The sequence below is a fragment of the Somniosus microcephalus genome, chromosome 2 (genome assembly GCF_052327205.1).
Source record: "Somniosus microcephalus isolate GS21.2 chromosome 2, FLI_Smic_1.0, whole genome shotgun sequence".
Taxonomy (NCBI): domain Eukaryota; kingdom Metazoa; phylum Chordata; class Chondrichthyes; order Squaliformes; family Somniosidae; genus Somniosus; species Somniosus microcephalus.
Genome location: NC_140988.1, coordinates 336,038,137 through 336,056,681, shown reverse-complemented (window position 1 = coordinate 336,056,681; position 18,545 = coordinate 336,038,137). Strand labels below are relative to the sequence as shown.

Sequence of the window (18,545 nt, the reverse complement as noted above, 5' to 3'; positions counted from 1 at the left end):
CTAACTCATTGATGTATACCACAAAAAGCAAGGGACCTAGTACTGAGCCATGCGGAACCCCACTTGAAACAGCTTTCCAGTCACAAAAACATCTGTCGACCATTACCCTTTGCTTCCTGCCACTGAGCCAATTTTGGATCCAACTTGCCACTTTCCCTTGGATCCCATGGGCTTTTACTTTTCTGACCAGTCTGCCATGTAGGACCTTGTCAAAAGCCTTGCTAAAATCCATGTAGACTACATCAAACACACTACCCTCATCAACCCGCCTTGTTACCTCCTCAAAAAATTCAATCAAGTAAGTCAGACACGACCTTCCCTTAAACCCTCCACTCCCTCTGTGCTGTCAAGAGTCTTCATGTGACATCCATTCATGGATCAGCCGTAATTTCCTCCAGCTACATATTAGGAAAACCGAAGCCATCACCTTTGGCCGCCACCACAAACTCCAAACCCTCACCACCCTGGCCACTGTCTGAGGCCAACTTACTTCAATGGAAAAGAAGAAAAATCAGGTGGGGTGTATAAAGGGCGGTCAATCAGCCACCACCCATCTTGCACCCTCACCGAAGTTCAATTTTAACCCCAGTGTCTCCAGGGCTAGAGTGCAAAAAAAAAAATCAGCTGGGGTTTGCACTTCTGATTAAGTTAATCAGTGAGCCTCAGCAGACATGTGTTGCCACTGGGGTTGACCTAATAGAGGTCTTTAAAATTCTGAAGGAGTTTTAATAAGATAGACGTAGTCCATTTACATTAGAGTCCAAAACTAGAGATCATCATAAATATAAGATAGTCACTAATAAATCCAATAAGAAATTTAGGAGAAACTTCTGAGAGTGGTTAGAATGTGGAACTTGCTACCACATGGAGTAGTTGAGGCAAATAGCATAGATGTATTTAAGGGGAAGCTAGATGAGGAAAAATGAATAGTAGGATATGTTGACAGGGTGAAGTAGGATGGGAGGAGGCTGGTATGGGCACCATGGAGTAGTTGAGGTGAATAGCATAGATGCATTTAAGGAGAAGCTAAATGAGGGGAAAAGGAATAGCAGGATATGTTGACAGGGTGGGGGGGAGGCTGGCGTGGGGCATTTGGGCTGAATGGCCTGTTTCTGTGCTGCAAATTCTATGCAACTGTGCCTCAGGTCGGACAATTTAAATGACTCCCTCCTCACACGGTTTCAAACAATCTCACCCCCATCCTTCAAACCGTCGGTCAGAGTCACTCCCATGGGTCGCCGCTGATTGGCTGAATCGTCTCCTTTAAAGCCAGAGCGATGTGCCTATCTGAGGTTATGATTGGTTTATCCTCCCGTCAATCATCCACCGGCGGTCAATTGGATCTCCGGCTCGATGGCCTCCCGGTCAAATATTTAATGCGAAAATAATACAACCCCAAACGAAGGAGGGGGAAAAAAAGTATTAAAAACAAAACAATGTCTTTCGAACTCTCCTATCAAACATTAAAAACTGCGAATCAAGCGAGAGAGGCGGTAAGTTACGACAATGCGGCGCCAATGAAATGAGAATGGAAAAAGTCTTAAGTTTTTAAAATTCAATTTTACCCTGATTATTGTCTCTCTGTTCGAGGTAAGTTTGTTATGAAAATATTATCTGCGTGCAATTACTTTTTGTGATACGTTTTGGTGACGAAAGGGTTCAATTACTTTAATATTAGATTAAATCAATATTCATCAGCAACATGTTTCTCAATGTAACTCTGAAATAATTATTATTAATACAACCTGAGGTTTGTTTGTCTCTTGAGTTACTGAAATCCTTAGTTCAAAACAACGTGACAGAAGGCGGACAAAAGATGAGAAATTAAGAGTTTTATTTATTATTCATTTAAAATGTGACATTTTATTTTTATATATAATAATAATAATAATGAGTGAGTTTATTTTATTTTATGATGTTGAAGTTTCCGCTGCTGCGTTAGGCCAGTGGACTCGGCTGTTTCCATGGAAACGGCTCTGGCTCTGGAGCGCCCCCACCTGCCGGGGAGGACTTCCTTGCTGTTACCTGGAGGGGGAAGAGGGAAAGGGACCTGAAATAAGATCAGATCAGAATGGTGGAAACACACAGCCCCTGAAAGACAAAAGACATGTATTGTCAACGCGTTGTGTCTAGCCTGTCCACCATTTGCACGCTTACCACCACCTCGGCAAAATCGGAGGCTTGCACTGGTGTCAACTGTAACCTTGCTGACGCGCAACCGCCTTACCTTTCCGCCTGCACCATGAACGCCCGGGCTATTTGCTATACTTTCCAAGTTGAACGCCCCACATCAAGGCTGCATGTGTCAAGTTTTCTTTTCCTCCCGCTAAATGTCAGCAAAAAAAAAATCCTTTTCAGCTCCTGGTTTCTGGTCCCGACCTCGTCAACCCCAATTGACCTCTCTGGTTAAATCCAGACTTGCACAATGTCCATGTCCTGTTCGATCCTAGCTGAAATTCTTAGCCCCGCTGCTAATTCGTTGTCAAACTATTTTTTTCCACCTCTCGAACACTGGCTGTTTATACGTCTATTTCCCTCCATTGCTTTGTTACCGTGAAGATTGACTTCTCCGCTGCTCACCTCACCCTCCATAAACTTCACCGAATTCGGAACTCCTTAACCTACACAAGTCCCGCACGCCTATCACTCCTATTATTGTCAAATTCCACTGATTCCCTTTGCGCCAATGAATCGACTTCAGATTCCTTGGCCTTCTCTTCAATGCACTGCTTAAGTGATTTGTTTCCAGCTTTATGATTATTGTATGTATGTATTGTCTGCTTGCTGCTTCTTGGTCCCTGAGGGTTTATCAGTCAATCACCATGGCCCCGCCCCGTGCTTTGCTGCTTTTTTTTGCTTTCAAAATCTTCCCAGAAAATCTGCTTTTTCAACTATGCCGTTGGTTCCCTACTACGTTTCTCTCTTTCTTGCTCAGGGGTCCATTTTTCCCTGTTATGCAAGTTGTTGTTGCAAGCCTTAATAAGAACTGTTAAATCAAGCATTGTGGCTGCCTAAAATGGATGTCAATGAATCCTGTAAATGAAGATAATCTTGGGGCAGTGTTTGTTTTTTAATTATGATGTGGAGATGCCCGTGTTGGACTGGGGTAGACAAATGTGAGAAGTCACACAACACCAGGTTATAGTCCAACAGCTTTATTTGAAATCACAAGCTTTCGGAGCGCTGCTCCTTCGTCAGGTGAAGTGGAGAGATGCATACAAGCACAGCATATATAGTCAGAGAACACTACCAGATGATTACAGGTAATCTTTCTAACTGCCCTTTATCACACCTCGGCAGAGAGATAATCACAGCAATCAAAGGTGTGGATGGTGTCCAAACAGGTCAGTCAGGAAAACATTAATTCAAAGAACAATGAGGTGGGGTCACAAGGGGTCGAATGTTGCAGATGCTGGGGTCTGTATGAAAAACAAAAAACGAAAAAAAAACAAAATTTTTTTTTTTGCTGGAAATCACAGCAGGTCCGGCCGCATCTGTGTAGAGAGAACAAGCCAACGACGACTCGAGTCTGGATGACCCTACGTCGGGTGGGGTTACATGTAGCGTGACATGAACCCAAGATCCCGGTTCAGGCCGTCCTCATGAATGCGGAACTTGGCTATCAGTTTCTGCTCGACAATTTTGCGTTGTCGTGTGTCTCGAAGGCCGCCTTGGAGAATGCTTACCCGAAGATCGGAGGCTGAATGTCCTTGACTGCTGAAGTGTTCCCCGACTGGGAGGGAACACTCCTGCCTGGCGATTGTTGTGCGGTGTCCGTTCATCCGTTGTCGCAGTGTCTGCATGGTCTCGCCGATGTACCATGCTTCGGGGCATCCTTTCCTGCAACGTATGAGGTAGACAACGTTGGCCGAGTCGCATGAGTATGTACCATGTACCTGGTGGGTGGTGTCCTCACGCGTGATGATGGTATCTGTGTTGATGATCTGGCATGTCTTGCAGAGGTTGCCGTGGCTGGGTTGTGTGGTGTCGTGGTCGCTGTTCTCCTGAAAGCTGGGTAATTTGCTGCGAACGATGGTCTGTTTGAGGTTAGGCGGCTGTTTGAAGGCGAGTAGTGGAGGCATGGGGATGGCCTTAGCGAGGTGTTCGTCGTCATCGATGACATGTTGAAGGCTGCGAAGAACATGGCGTAGTTTCTCCGCTCTGGGGAAGTACTGGATGACGAAGGGTACTCTGTTGGTTGTGTCTCGTGTTTGTCTTCTGAGGAGGTCTATGCGATTTTTCGCTGTGGCCCGTCGGAACTGTCGATCAACGAGTCGAGCGTCATATCCCGTTCTTACGAGGGCATTTTTCAGCGTCTGTAGGTGTCCATCGCATTCCTCCTTGTCTGAGCAGATCCTGTGTATTCGCAGGGCTTGTCCATAGGGGATGGCTTCTTTAACGTGGTTAGGGTGGGAGCTGGAGAAGTGGAGCATTGTGAGGTTGTCCGTGGGCTTGCGGTAGAGTGAGGTGCTGAGGTGTCCGTCTTTGATGGAGATTCGTGTGTCCAAAAATGAAACCGATTCTGAGGAGTAGTCCATGGTGCGTTTGATGGTGGGATGGAACTTGTTGATGTTATCGTGTAGTCTTTTCAGTGATTCTTCGCTGTGGGTCTATAGGAAGAAAATGTCATCGATGTATCTGGTGTATAGCGTTGGTTGGAGGTCCTGTACAGCGAAGAAGTCTTGCTCGAACTTGTGCATGAAGATGTTGGCGTATTGGGGTGCGAATTTGGTCCCCATGGCTGTTCCGTGTGTTTGGGTAAAGAACTGGTTGTCGAAGGTGAAGACATTGTGGTCAAGGATGAAGCGGATGAGTTGTAGGATGGCGTCTGGAGATTGGCTGTTGTTGGTGTTGAGTACTGAGGCTGTCGCAGCGATGCCGTCATCGTGGGGGATACTGGTGTAGAATGCCGAGACGTCCATCGTGGCGAGGAGTGTTCCTGGTTCAACTGCTGAGTTTCTGTAAGAAGTCTGTAGTGTCACGACAGAAGCTGGGGGTTCCCTGTACGATGGGTTTCAGGATGCCCTCGACGTATCCAGAGAGGTTCTCACACAGGGTTCCGTTGCCTGATACGATAGGACGTCCGGGTGTGTTGGCTTTGTGTATCTTTGGCAGGAGTGTTCCCTCCCAGTCGGGGAACACTTCAGCAGTCAAGGACATTCAGCCTCCGATCTTCGGGTAAGCATTCTCCAAGGCGGCCTTCGAGACACACGACAACGCAAAATCGTCGAGCAAAAACTGATAGCCAAGTTCTGCACTCATGAGGACGGCCTCAACCAGGATCTTGGGTTCATGTCACGCTACATGTAACCCCACCTGACGTAGAGTCATCCAGACTCGAGTCGTCGTTGGCTTGTTCTCTCTACACAGATGCGGCTGGACCTGCTGTGATTTACAGCAAAAAAATTTTTTTTTTTTAATTATTTTTTGTTTTTTTTCATACAGACCCCAGCATCTGCAACATTCGACCCCTTGTGACCCCACCCCATTGTTCTTTGATGTAATGTTTTCCTGACTGACCTGTTTGGCCACCATCCACACCTTTGATTGCTGTGATTATCTCTTTGCCGAGGTGTGATAAAGGGCAGTTAGAAAGATTACCTGTAATCATCTGGTAGTGTTCTCTGACTATATATGCTGTGCCTATATGCATCCCTCCACTTCACCTGACGAAGGAGCAGCGCTCCGAAAGTTTCTGATTTCAAATAAAGCTGTTGGACTATAACCTGGTGTTGTGTGACTTCTCGCATTTGTTTTTTAATTAGCAGAGACCAGGGGGATCTACATCAGTAAGTACCTAAAAGAACAACAACGTGTATTTATATAGCGCCTTTAATGTAATAAAACGTCCCAAGGCATTTGACAGGAGTATTAAAAGACAAAAAAAAATTGACACCAAGCCACATAAGGAGAAATTAGGGCAGGTGACCAAAAGCTTGGTCAAAGAGGTAGGTTTTAAGGAATGTCTTAAAGGAGGAAAGAGAAGTAGCGAGGTGGAGAAGTTTAGGGAGAGAATTCCAGAGCTTAGGGCCTAGGCAGCTGAAGGTATGGCCACCAATGGTTGAGCGATTATAATCGGGGATGCTCAAGAGGGCAGAATTAGAGCAGCGCAGATATCTTGGGGTGGGGGAGGGGGGGTTGTGGGGCTGCAGGATATTACAGAGATAGGGAGGGGTGAGGCCATGGAGGGATTTGAAAACAAGGATGAGAATTTTGAAATCAAGGTGTTGCTTAACCGGGAGCCGATGTAGGTCAGCGAGCACAGGGGAGATGGGTGATTATCATTGATGGTCTTACTCATAGTTAATTTCATAGAAAGATCTTGCATTTATGTAGAACCTTTCGAGATCCATTCTGTGGGTAAAGAAGTTTCTCCTGAATTCGCATTGGATTTATTAGTGATTATCTTATATTTATGGCCCCTAGTTTTGGTCTCCCACAAAAGTAGAAACATCTTCTCTACGTCTACCCTATCAAACGACAAAAACTTGCATTTATATAGTGCCTTTATCGCAGCAAAAACATCCCAAGGCGCTTCACAGGAGCGTTATCAAACAAAATTTGACACTAGCTACATGAAGAGATATTGGGACAGATGACCAAATGCTTGGTCAAAGAGGTAGGTTTTAAGGAGCGTCTTGAAGGAGGAGAGGGAGGCGGAGAGGTTTAGAGAGGGAATTCCAGAGCTTCAGTCCTAGGTATCTGAAAGCGGGGCCGCCAATAGTGCAGCGATTAAAATCGGGGACGCGCAAGAGGCCAGAATTGGAGGCGTGCAGAGATCTTGGATAGTTGTAGGGTTGAAGCAGGTTACAGAGATAGGGAGGGGTAAGGCTATGTAGGGATTTGAAAACAAGGATGAGAATTTTTAAAGTGAGGCGTTGCCGGACCAGGAGCCAATGTAGGTCAGCGAGCACAGGGGTAATGGGTGTACGGACTTGGTACAAGTTAGGATATGGGCAGCAGAGTTTTGGATGAGCTCTATTTTAGGGAGGTTGGAAGATGGGAGGCTGGCCAGGAGAGCATTGGAATAGTCAAGTCTAGAGGTAACAAAGGCATGGATGAGGGTGTCAGCAGCAGATGAGTTGAGGCAGGGGCGGTATTGGGTGATTTTTACGGAGGTGGAAGTATGCAGTCTTGGCGATGGCATGGATATTTGGTAAAATCCTTTCATAATCTTAAAGACCTCTATTGGGTCACCTCTCCGCCATTAAAAGATGGACAGGACAATACCACAGGTAATGATAGGGAGATGGCAGAAATATTAAATCATTATTTCGCTTCTGTATTTACCTGGGAGATAGAACAGGTGGACATGACATTGGATGATGAGATTAGTAATTAGATAAGTGCATTTAAAATAAAAAAAAGGGATATATTAAATAAACTAATCAAACTCTGAGGATAAAACCCCTGGTCCAGATGGATTGCATCCACGCATTTTATAAGAATCTAGGGAAGAGATAGCAGAGGCATTACTACACATATTTAATAATTTGTTAGAAAAAGGTGTAGTGCCAGAGGACTGGTGGATAGCTAACTTAATAATACCTATATTTAAGAAGGGGGACAGAGCATGTCCAGGGAATTATAGACCAGTCAGCTTAACATCGGTGGTAGGAAAAATAATGGAATCCCTACTAAAGGAGAGAATAGAAGAACAGCTAGAGACGAAAAGTATAATAATGAATAGTCAGCATGAATTTCAAAAGGAAATATCTTGCTTGACCAACCTTTATTGAATTTTTTGAAGAGGTAACAGAGAGAGTAGACATTGGTAATGCAGTAGATGTAATTTATCTCGATTTTCAAAAGGCCTTTGATAAGGTACCCCATAATAGACTAATGAATAAGGTCAGAGAATGCAGAGTCAGGGGACAAGTAGCAGAATGGATTGCTAGCTGGCTTCAAGACAGAAAGCAGAGAGTGGGAGTAAAGGGTAGCTATTCACAGTGACCGAAGGTGGGTAGTGGTGTTTCACAAGGATCAGTGCTGGGACCACTGCTGTGATTTAGATTAACGATTTAGACTTTGGAATCAAAAACACAATTTCTAAATTTGCAGATCATACCAAATTGGTCGGATAGTCAATATTGAAGAGGACTGCAACAAATTACAGGAGGACACTAATAAACTTGTAGAATTGGCAAATGGAGCTCAACACAGATAAATGTGAGGTATTACATTTTGGCAGAAAGAATAGGGTGGTCACACCACTTGGAGGGTGCGAGTCTAGGTGGGGTAGAGGAACAAAAGGATCTCTGAGTACAAATACACAAATCGTTGCGACACAGGTTAGCAAGGCTATTAAAAGTACAAACCAAGCACTAGGGTTTATTTCTAGAGGGATAGAATTGAAAAGTAGGGAAGTTATGCTAAACCTGTATCGAACCTTGGTTAGACCACACTTGGAGTACTGCCGTATTATAAAAAGGATATCGAGGCACTGGCGAGGGTGCAGAGAAGATTTACAAGGATGACACCAGAAATGCGAGGGTATACATATCAGGAAAGGATGAACAGGCTGGGTCTCTTTTTTCTCTTGAAAAAAGAAGGCTGAGGGGTGACCTAATAGAGGTCTATAAAATTATGAAAGGTTTTGATAGAGTGGATACAGAGAGAATGTTTCCACTTGTGGGGAGGAGCATAACTAGAGGCCATCAATATAAGATAGTCACCAAGAAATCCAATAGGGAATTCAGAAGAAACTTCTTTACCCAAAGAGTGGTGAGAATGTGGAACTCGCTACCACAGGGAGTGGTTTAAGCAAAAGGTTTGGATGCATTTAAGGGGTGGCTGGACAAACATATGAGGGAGAAGGAAATGGAGGGTTCTGCTGATAGATTTAGATGAGGAAAGATGGGAGGAGGCCCGAGTGGAGCATAAACACCAGCATGGACTGGTTGGGCTGAATGGCCTGTTTCTGTGCCGTATATCCTATGTAATGTAATCCTATGTAATTCACTTTTCTAGAGAAAAGAGCCCCAGCCTGTTCAATCTTTCCTGATAGGCATAACCTCTCAGATCTGGTATTATCCTTGTAAATCTTTTTTAGCCTTCTTCAGTGCCTCCTATATTTTTTATAAAATGGAGACCAGAACTGTGCACAGTCCTCTTAAGTGTGGTCTAACCAAGGTTCTATATACTGTAAGTTTAACATAACTTCTCTGCTTTTCAATTGTATCCCTTCTGGAAATTAACCCCAGTGCTTTGTTTGCTTTTTTATGGCCTTACTAACCTGCGTCTTCTGCTTTTAGTGACTTGTGTATCTGTACCCCACCCCCAATCCCTTTGCTCCTCTACCCCATTTATACTCTCGTTTTCAGACGAGTGTGTGGTTCCTTATTCTTCCTACCAAAATACAGATAATGTTTGACTAATTTGATTGAATTTTTTGAGGGGGTGACTAGGTGTGTGGATGAGGGTAACGCAGTGGATGTGGTATATATGGATTTCAGTAAGGCCTTCGATAAAGTCCCGCACAGGAGACTGGTCAAGAAGGTAAGAGCCCATGGAATCCAGGGTGCCTTGGCACATTGGATACAAAACTGGCTTAGTGACAGAAGGCAGAGGGTGATGGTCGAAGGTTGTTTTTGTGACTGGAAGCCTGTGGCCAGTGGGGTACCACAGGGATCGGTGCTGGGTCCCTTGCTGTTTGTGGTCTACATTAATGACTTGGATATGAATGTAAAAGGTATGATCAGTAAGTTCGCGGATGATACAAAAATTGGTAGGGTGGTAAATAGCGAGGAGGGTAGCCTCAGTCTGCAGAACGATATAGATGGGTTGGTCAGAGGGGCGGAACAGTGGCAAATGGAATTTAACCCGGAAAAGTGCGAGGTGATGCACTTTGGGGGGACTAACAAGGCAAGGGAATACACAATGAATGGTAAGACCCTAGGCAAGACGGAGGGTCAGAGGGATCTGGGTGTGCAAGTACACAGATCCCTGAAGGCGGCGGAACAGGTGGATAAGGTGGTAAAAAAGGCATATGGGATACTTGCCTTCATTAGCCGAGGCATTGAATATAAGAGCAAGGAGGTTATGATGGAACTGTATAAAACACTGGTTAGGCCACAGCTGGAATACTGTGTGCAGTCTGGTCGCCACACTACAGGAAGGATGTGATCGCGTTGGAGAGGGTGCAGAGGAGGTTCACCAGGATGTTACCGGGGCTGGAGCGCTTCAGCTATGAAGAGAGACTGGGCAGATTGGGTTTGTTTTCCTTGGAGCAGAGGAGGCTGAGGGGGGACATGATTGAGGTGTACAAAATTATGAGGGGCATAGATAGGATGGATGCTGAGGAGCTTTTTCCCTTAGTAGAGGGGTCAATAACTAGGGGGCATAGATTCAAGGTAAAGGGCGGGAGGTTTAGAGGGGATTTGAGGAAGAACTTTTTCACCCAGAGGGTGGTTGGAGTCTGGAACTCACTGCCTGAAAGGGTTGTGGAGGCAGGAACCCTCACAACATTTAAGAAGCATTTGGATGAGCACTTGAAATGCCATAGCATACAAGGCTACGGACCAAATGCTGGAATATGGGATTAGATCAGACAGGGCTTGATGGCCGGCGCGGACACGATGGGCCGAAGGGCCTCTATCCGTGCTGTATAACTCTATGACTCTATGACATACAGCTAGATTCCACAATCAGCAATGAGATGAATCACCAGATAAGTTACCTTTGGTGGTGTTGGTAGCGTTCTTCGCATGCAGTTCTGTATATGTGGAGTGCTAAAGGTGAAATCGACCCCTTTTTGTTTTATGTCCTCCGAGTGATATGTTTCCCTATTTAATTCAAATTTCCCAATTTTTAAAGATTTCAACTAGTTCTTAAACCCTTCCTCTGAGCAAACCGTTTATTTAGCTCAGGTTTATAGCCTTAAAAACAAAGGCCTTGAATTTCCTTTGGAATTCTGCTGGGTTTGTGCCTTGCGTCCTCACTGGGTTCCCATCAATTCCCAGACTTTCCAGTTGGCCTTGTAAGGGTCAGAACTTTCATCCATCCCTTTCAAGGTCTTTGACATCAGGGAATTCCTATTTCCCTATCTCAGTAAGGACCTGACATATGGAGGCTGGTGTGCTTAGTGAACTGAGGTAAACTAGCCTCCAGATGGGTGCAAGTCTTGACCCTGAAGAAAGGGTAATATTTACTTGTAATAAAAATTGGATTGGTCCCATTGACCAAGGGTAGGATACTATGGGTTCTCGGCAACCCCCTCAATGGTAGGCAGATGCCAGATTTTCTGGCTACATGGAGCAAGCGAGCGCTAGAGATGTGTCCATAACATGGGCTCCTGCTGGGCTCACTTAAATTAGGTGCCCCTTCTGCTGACCCTACAAACTCTTGTGGGGTCAGCGCTGGGACTGCAGCCTGCTCATTTTTGGTGCCCTAAAATGTTTTACAATAAACACTAATTCACGAGATGTGTGATAAATATGCTAATATTTTAAAGTATCCCCCAAAATGCTGTTAACATCTCCGTCTCTTATTTACAGGAAGAGATTCGATCAGAAGCTCGGCGCAAGAATCTATTGATTCTAATTCTGCACCACTTAACTGAAGAAGGGTGAGTGTGGTAACTTCTTGTCACCAGGAGAAAAGTAAATTCTCTTGACTACTATCTGCAGACTTTATTTTTCAGAAAATCAATCCGTTTCCCAAGAAAATTCTCCTTACACCCTCACTTGTAACATTTGCTAAAAATTATTTTTCCCAAGTTCACTCATTTTTGTTTCTGTGTCTTCTCTTTCTGTCTTTCATTCCAAGAATATCTGTTACAAGTTTAGGGTCTTTGGCCTAGAAATTCGGTTGTTAGCGCCGGCGATTAGCGCCTAATGAGTCCGAAATGTGGGGCGTTACCCAATGTTCGGGCGGGCGCAATGAAGATAGCGACACCTCCCATATTGACTATACATTTAACGCCTACGCTAACTGTTAGCGCGCGCGCCCGCGTGCGCAGGCAGATCATGACGTCATTTCAGTGTGCAACGCCTTTTAGGCGCCCCGACCGGATATTCGGTGGCGCCCGGAACCTTTCCGCCTAGCGCTATTAGTGACAGTTCGATGGAACGTTACCAGGCCCTTCTCGGAGTCGGGAGGCGCTATTTAAAGGGGACAGCTCTAGTATAAAAGCTGCAGCCACTTGGCCTGTTCATTGTGATCGTTGCTGGAGAGAGTTGGTGAGCTACTGTTGAGCAGACTTTTTTGGATTTAGCCTTAGAATACTTGGGACCTTCAGACCTGTCCGGAGCAGTTGGAGCGCTACACCTAACAGCGTTTTGCCCGACTGGCATCAGAATGGGAGCTGCTTTGGAGGGCCACGTCCTCATGGCCGGACACTTTGAAGGGGCACAGAGACAGCAGGAGAGAGGGCCGGGATTGGCCAGAAGGAGGAGGGGCAATGGAGGTCGGCCAATCCGAGGGTACGCTGTGAGGGTATTCAGGCAGCAGGTGTCATACCTTGCCATGTCGGAGGAGCAGTGTGTTCGAAGGCTCCGATTCGGTAAGGAGGTTGTAACTGAGCTGTGCCACCTGCTTGCTGAGGATCTGCAGCCGCGTCTACGGTGCAGGACCTCTCTGTCGGTGGCCATCAAAGTGACTGTTGCCCTCAATTTCTATGCCAGCGGATCCTTTCAGTCAGCCACTGGGGACATTGCGAATATCTCTCAGTTTGCAGTGCATTGTTGCATCCGGCAAGTGACAGCTGCCCTTTATAGAAGAAGGCGTCAATTCATCACCTTCCCTCTGACCCTGGAGAAGCAGGCGGAGCGCGCGCAGGGCTTCGCTGCTATTGCGGACTTCCCCATGGTGCAGGGGGCGATTGATTGCACACACGTGGCTTTGCGGGCGCCATTACTGAATCCTGAGGACTTCCGCAACCGCAAGGGGTTCCACTCCCTCAACGTGCAGCTGGTCTGTGACCACCGCCAAATGATCATGGCAGTCAACGCCCAATTCCCAGGGAGCAGCCACGATGCGTTCATCCTGCGGCAGACCTCAGTTTGTGACCTTTTTGAGGGGCCGGCTCACCCACGAGGCTGGCTTCTTGGGGACAAGGGCTATCCTCTCTGCCCATGGCTCATGACACCACTCCGTTTGGCCGCCACCCCAGCAGAAGAGCTGTACAACAGCAGCCATCAGGCGACCAGGAACATTGTGGAGCACACTATTGGTGTGCTCAAACAGCGTTTCCGCTGTCTAGACCATTCGGGGGGAGCCCTGCAGTACTTGCCGGAGCAAGTGGGTCACATCGTCGTCGTCTGCTGCATGCCCCACAACTTGGCTATTCGATGCACCCAGCCAATGCCAGCTGTCCCTCAAGGTCCAGCAGAGCAGGCAGACGAGGAGGAGGAGGAGGAGGAGGACGAGCAGGAGGAGGAGGAGGAGCATGCGGAGGAGGAGGAGTTGGAGGAGGAAGATGGGAGGGCTCCTGAAAGTGGAACGGCCATCCGTCAGAGGCTCATCAGGACTCGGTTCGAGGCCTCTCTGACGGAATGATGGGTGTCATTCGTCCTGCGCACTTCGGATCTTTCAAAGCCTCTGAAGGCCAGCATGACTAAATAGTAACGTGTACCATTGCAAATTAAAACTTTTCTTTATTGTCAAAAAAGTCCTTCCAGCATAACAACGTCATGTCAACAGAAACCATAACTAACAAAATAACAGTTAACTCTTCGGCAAAGCCGCAAAACTAAACAAACCATTTCCAACAATCACAACAGGTGAGGGAGTCCTTGAATTTGGCCAAAGAAACGTCTCAGCACCTCCCTCTACTGCTGGCCCCTTGATGGAGAACGACTTCTCTTTCGCGGTCGGCCCCTTCCCTCCCTGCTGCTCCTACGTAATTGAACCCCAGTGGCGGGGTCAAGGCTGGGGGACGCTTGCTGACTGTGTGGAAGCGCAGAAGCCCCTGAGGGACGGCCTGGACGACCTCTGGTCTTGGAGGGTGCGGAGGCTGGCTGCTTGATCTGGGCATGGCTGGAAGCAGTGTGCCCTGCAGGTGGTGGCAGCTGCACTGCCGACGTACCAGCGGTGGCATGAGCAATGGTCACCTGCCGAGAGAGGACACCTGCACCATGGTTGGACGACACACTGGCTCTCTGAGGGGACCGGTTCGGCTCATCCGCCACAATCGACTGCTCCACTGATTCCTGGCCTCGTATGGTACTGGAAGGGCCCGGGGTGATCCTAGCTGATGCAGATAGGGTGGCTGCAGTGAGAGTTCGCGTTGCCTCAATCTGGGTGTGGACGAGGCCAGCAAGTGACTGCGTGGCAGCAGTGAGGACCTGTGTGGCAGGTGCCAGTGCTTCGGCGAAGCCCTGGACAGTTCTTTCCATTGCTTCGGACAAGGCCGGAGCAGTCCGTTCCACTGCCTCGGACAAGCCCTGGACAGACCTTTCCAGGGATTGTCCGAAGCTCTGAACAGTCCTTTCCATAGCAGCCTCGAAGCCCTGGACAGTCCTCTCCATTGCTGCCCCGAAGCCCTGGACAGTCCTCTCCATTGCTGCTCCAAAGCCCAGCACACTCTTTGCCAGTGTTTCTATCGACTGAGGCATCCTCCTCACTGCAGCCATCAGCTCAGTGTGCCTGAGCCGGGCCTGGGTGCTCATTTCAGCCAGGCTACGCACCTCCTCTGCACTCTGTGCAGCAGCCATCGCTCCCTGCCTTGCCCTCCGGGGAGCCGGTGGCCGAACTTGCCTACCCCCCTCGCGTTGCTGCAGGCTGCTTGTTCCGGCAACTGGCTCATCATCAGAGCACCCCCCCCCGCCCCCCCCCCCCCCCCCCCTCCAGGGAACTACTATCCCCAGTCTGCAGATGTGTAGGCTCCCCTGAGGCTGGAACGGATGCTCCGGCTTCCTCCTGATCCTCGCCTCCGGAGGCACTGGCACTGGCAGCTTCAGGGCGCAGATCCCGAGTTGGTGATGCAGCATCTGAAAGCAGGGAGGTCGAAGAATGGCTTTAGCAAAAGGACAGGTTGCGGCAAGGCATGCCAGATTGCGGCAAGGCTCTGACATGGCTGCACACTGAGAAAGCATGCTGGCGGGGGGACCAAGTGGAAGGAGACAGCTGAAAAAGGTGAGAGCCTTACCCTCGCTGTCGACAATGGGGTCGGCAGCTGCAGTGGTAACAGGACCACTCGGACGTCCTCCAAGAATCTGCTGCACTCTCTCTCCTTGAGATCCGTGAGAGTGACCACTTGTGGAGGTCCGCCACCGGTTCAAAGCTGGTCCTTGCGGATCGTCGCCAGCTTGGACTGCAGGGGAAAGAAGGGGAAGTTCTGTTACATGATGCCCTGTGTGATCATCTCATGCCCCCCATGGTGCAAGAGCCCTTGCATGATGCCTTGAGTCAAATGTGCATGTGTGTGCCCAGAAAGGGCCATGGGTGCTTGCTGACAGATGGCCATTGAGGCAACATGGCTACAGGGTGCGCGAAGTCAGGTGCAGATGGAGGGAATCAGAAGTTTGCATAAACAACACTCGCCCTAACGACCCGAGTGAGGTCGTTGAATTTCTTCCTGCACTGAATGGGGCTCCTGGTCGCCATGCTGCTGGAGTTGACCCTCTGACAAACATCCCTCCAAGCTCGGCAGTACTCCTTTTGATTCGGCCTCCTGCCATTGTCAGGATAGAGAACATCTCGATGGCGCTCCCCTGCGGACACCAACTGCTCCAGAGCCTCAGTGCTGAAGCGCTCTGCTCTCTGTCTTGCCTTCTCCATCTTGACCAAGTTTTTTGCGCCAGAGAAGGGCGAGCGCCGATTCTGAGGCCTACAGGGCGATGAGTGTGGAAGCTGAGGCTGACTGACCCACCCCTTTAAGAGCTGGCCGGCGCCTGGAAGTCTCGTGGTTATCGGTAATTGAGATCACCTGCGCTGCGCCTGTCCGCGCCAATATTGGGTAGCGCCGGAAGCTTTGCACCTTAGGAGGCCTGTGCAACGTCTGAATTCGCGCCTCAATCCCCTTTGGGGGCAATGCAACCCAATATCGCGCCAGGCGGCAAAGTTTCGTCTGGCTATAAACTTTGCGCAGCGCCATTTCTAACGCCTCAAGCGGGGCTATACCCAATTTCTAGGCCTTTGTCTTTAGCAATTGTCTTAGGTCCAAGCCACAAACTCCGTTCCCTAGCCACTGACTCTATCCCTATCCCTGGCTAGTGTCTGACGGAACCAGACTGTTCGCAACGTTGTCATCCTAGTTGATCCTGAGCTGAACTTCCGACCCCCTTATCCTCTCCATCACCTCCGTAACATTGCCCGTCTCCACCCCTTCCTCAGCTCACCTGCTGCTGAAACCCTTATCTATGCCGTTGTTCCCTTTAAACTCGACTATTCCATTGCTGCCCTTCTCATAACTCACGCCAAGTCCCGTTCACCCATCACCCCTGTGCTTGCTGACCTACTTTGGCACCCGGTCCGACAACCCATCGACTTTAAAATTCACATCCTTGTTTTCAAATCCCTCCAGGGCCTCGCCCTCCTCCTTATCTCTAACCTCCTCCAGCCCTTCAACCCTCCAAGCAATGTTCTCTCTTTAAAAAAAAACATTGGCAGCCGCGCATGTGCGGTGTCTTGGAGGAAACAGTTTGTGAGCGACCTGCGCGGTACCTTCCCGATTGTTGCGCGCAGCGTCGAGAGAACATTGCCAACAAGATTTCTGCGTTCCTACAATTCTGACCTCTTGCGCATCCCTGATTTTCATCGCTCCACCATTGACGGCTAGATCTTCAGCTGCCTAGGCCCTAAGCTCTGGAATTCCCTCCCTAAACCTCTCTGCCTCTTTACCTCTCTCTCCTCCTTTTAATATGCTCTTTAAAACCTACCTCTTTGACCAAACTTTTGGTAACCTGTCCTAATATTTACTTGTGTGGCTCGGTGTCAAATTTTGTTTGTTAGCACTCCTGTGAAGTGCCTTGGGACATTTTACTACATTAAATGCAAGTTACTGTTGACTTGACTTAGATTTGCTCTCTCGTACAGCGATGTAAGTACCCAGAGTGTCTTATTTTTAGGGGTTTGGGTGTACTGCCCAATATCTATACAAAAGCATAACCTCGGTGTATAAATATATAGTACTCCTTTGTGATTTGACTCGGGTATTTGTGTCTTTTGCACATGCCCATGTGTGTCTCTCCAATCTTTTTTAAAGGTGACCTAGAAAACTCTAGGCTGGGTATGAGTTGCTGAGCTGCTTGCTGTCACAGCAAGTGAACATGCAATTAATTGGATCCACTTAATGCAATCAGTACAGCTTATCTGCATAATAATACAAAATAATGAATACGCTATGCTTCCTCACATCATTGGTTCACCTTGCTCGACTAATAACTTCAGCTACCTTCCTGCATTCTAACTTTATGAGCCTGGCAAAAGCTTGCCTTAGTAGCTCTCTTTTTAAAAACATAACTGTCAGTGAGTTTTTCTGTCTCTGTTTTTATCTAACTGTATTTACACAAGGGAAGGGCCAATGCTAGACAAACCCCACTAATAGCCTGGGACTAGGGGCCTCCCAACACATTGGCTGTGAGGTGTTTATTGATTACCAAGACATACTAACAAATTGCTTATTGTTTACAGTCTTTGGAGAAACATCTTCAATGCCTAGCCTATTAGCATTTAACCACCTTTCATCTCATTGCTTTTTTTCTAAGCGTGTGAATACTTTTTTAAAGCAAACTGTAACATTTGAATGTGTCCCTTTTTTCCAAATGTGGGGAAAAAGGTCAAAAATCCTGAAGTATGAGAATTTGGATCATGGAAATTTTTCAGTTCTTGTCAGCAGACTGAATAATTTTATGTATTTTAAAGTTTTTTGTTTTGGCTTTTCTAAATTTTCTTTGGGGTAGAACAGTTCTGCCAGTGTCCGTTTTATGCATGCCTAAACCATACAGTCAAAACACATTTACTTTTCCTTTCTTTACTCTCTCTAATTCAATAGTTATATAGATACGGCAAATACATTGGAACAAGAAACCAGTCTAGGATTACGACGTTTTGAAGTTTGTGATAATATTGATCTGGAAACCATCCTAATGGAGTATGAAAGCTACTATTATGTCAAGTTTCAACGCTATCCAAAATTAACTAAAAAATCAGCTGATGATGGTAAGTAAAGCATGGTCACCACATTTTGTCAAAATGTAAACTGCATATAGGGATAGTTAATACATTCTGCTCTGGGAGGTCACAATTCTATAGAAAAGTATGCAGTTTGGTATGTATGTAAATATTGTTGCTTTTGCATCCACCTGTCTGTGTGTGTTTGTCTGTCTCATAGGTGTTAGCAATTAGGTGTAAGGAATTAGCAGTTACCTTTTCCAACTGTCAGCAAACCACAGGTAGATAATTAGTTGGCTTCAAAATTTAACTCTTTTTTATTGAAAATTGAACAGTAACATGAAATATCTCCCTCTCTTTACTCCCTTTTTTCTCTCTCTCTCTCTCTCTCTTTCTCTTCATTTCCCCCCCCCCCCCCCCCACTACCTCCCCAATCCTTACTTCTCACATGCTCTCACCCTGGCTCATTTCTTTCTCTCTCTCTCTCTCAT

At 47.2% G+C, this 18,545-nt stretch overlaps 2 protein-coding genes across 2 annotated transcripts in view; one reads left to right on the top strand and one right to left on the bottom strand.

Annotated features, from left to right (window-relative positions):
- Positions 1–2,560, bottom strand: part of pias2 (protein inhibitor of activated STAT, 2) — a 90,589-nt gene extending 88,029 nt beyond the window's left edge. The window contains exon 1 of the mRNA XM_085975276.1: positions 2,228–2,560. The gene's annotated coding sequence lies outside the window, so the exon portion shown is untranslated. The remainder of the gene's footprint in view (positions 1–2,227) is intronic.
- Positions 1,312–18,545, top strand: part of katnal2 (katanin p60 subunit A-like 2) — a 107,968-nt gene continuing 90,734 nt past the window's right edge. Inside the window, exons 1-3 of the mRNA XM_085975307.1 lie at positions 1,312–1,493; positions 11,496–11,566; positions 17,936–18,102. Coding sequence (XP_085831433.1) covers positions 1,437–1,493; positions 11,496–11,566; positions 17,936–18,102 — 295 coding nt within the window. The 5' untranslated portion in view covers positions 1,312–1,436. The remainder of the gene's footprint in view (positions 1,494–11,495; positions 11,567–17,935; positions 18,103–18,545) is intronic.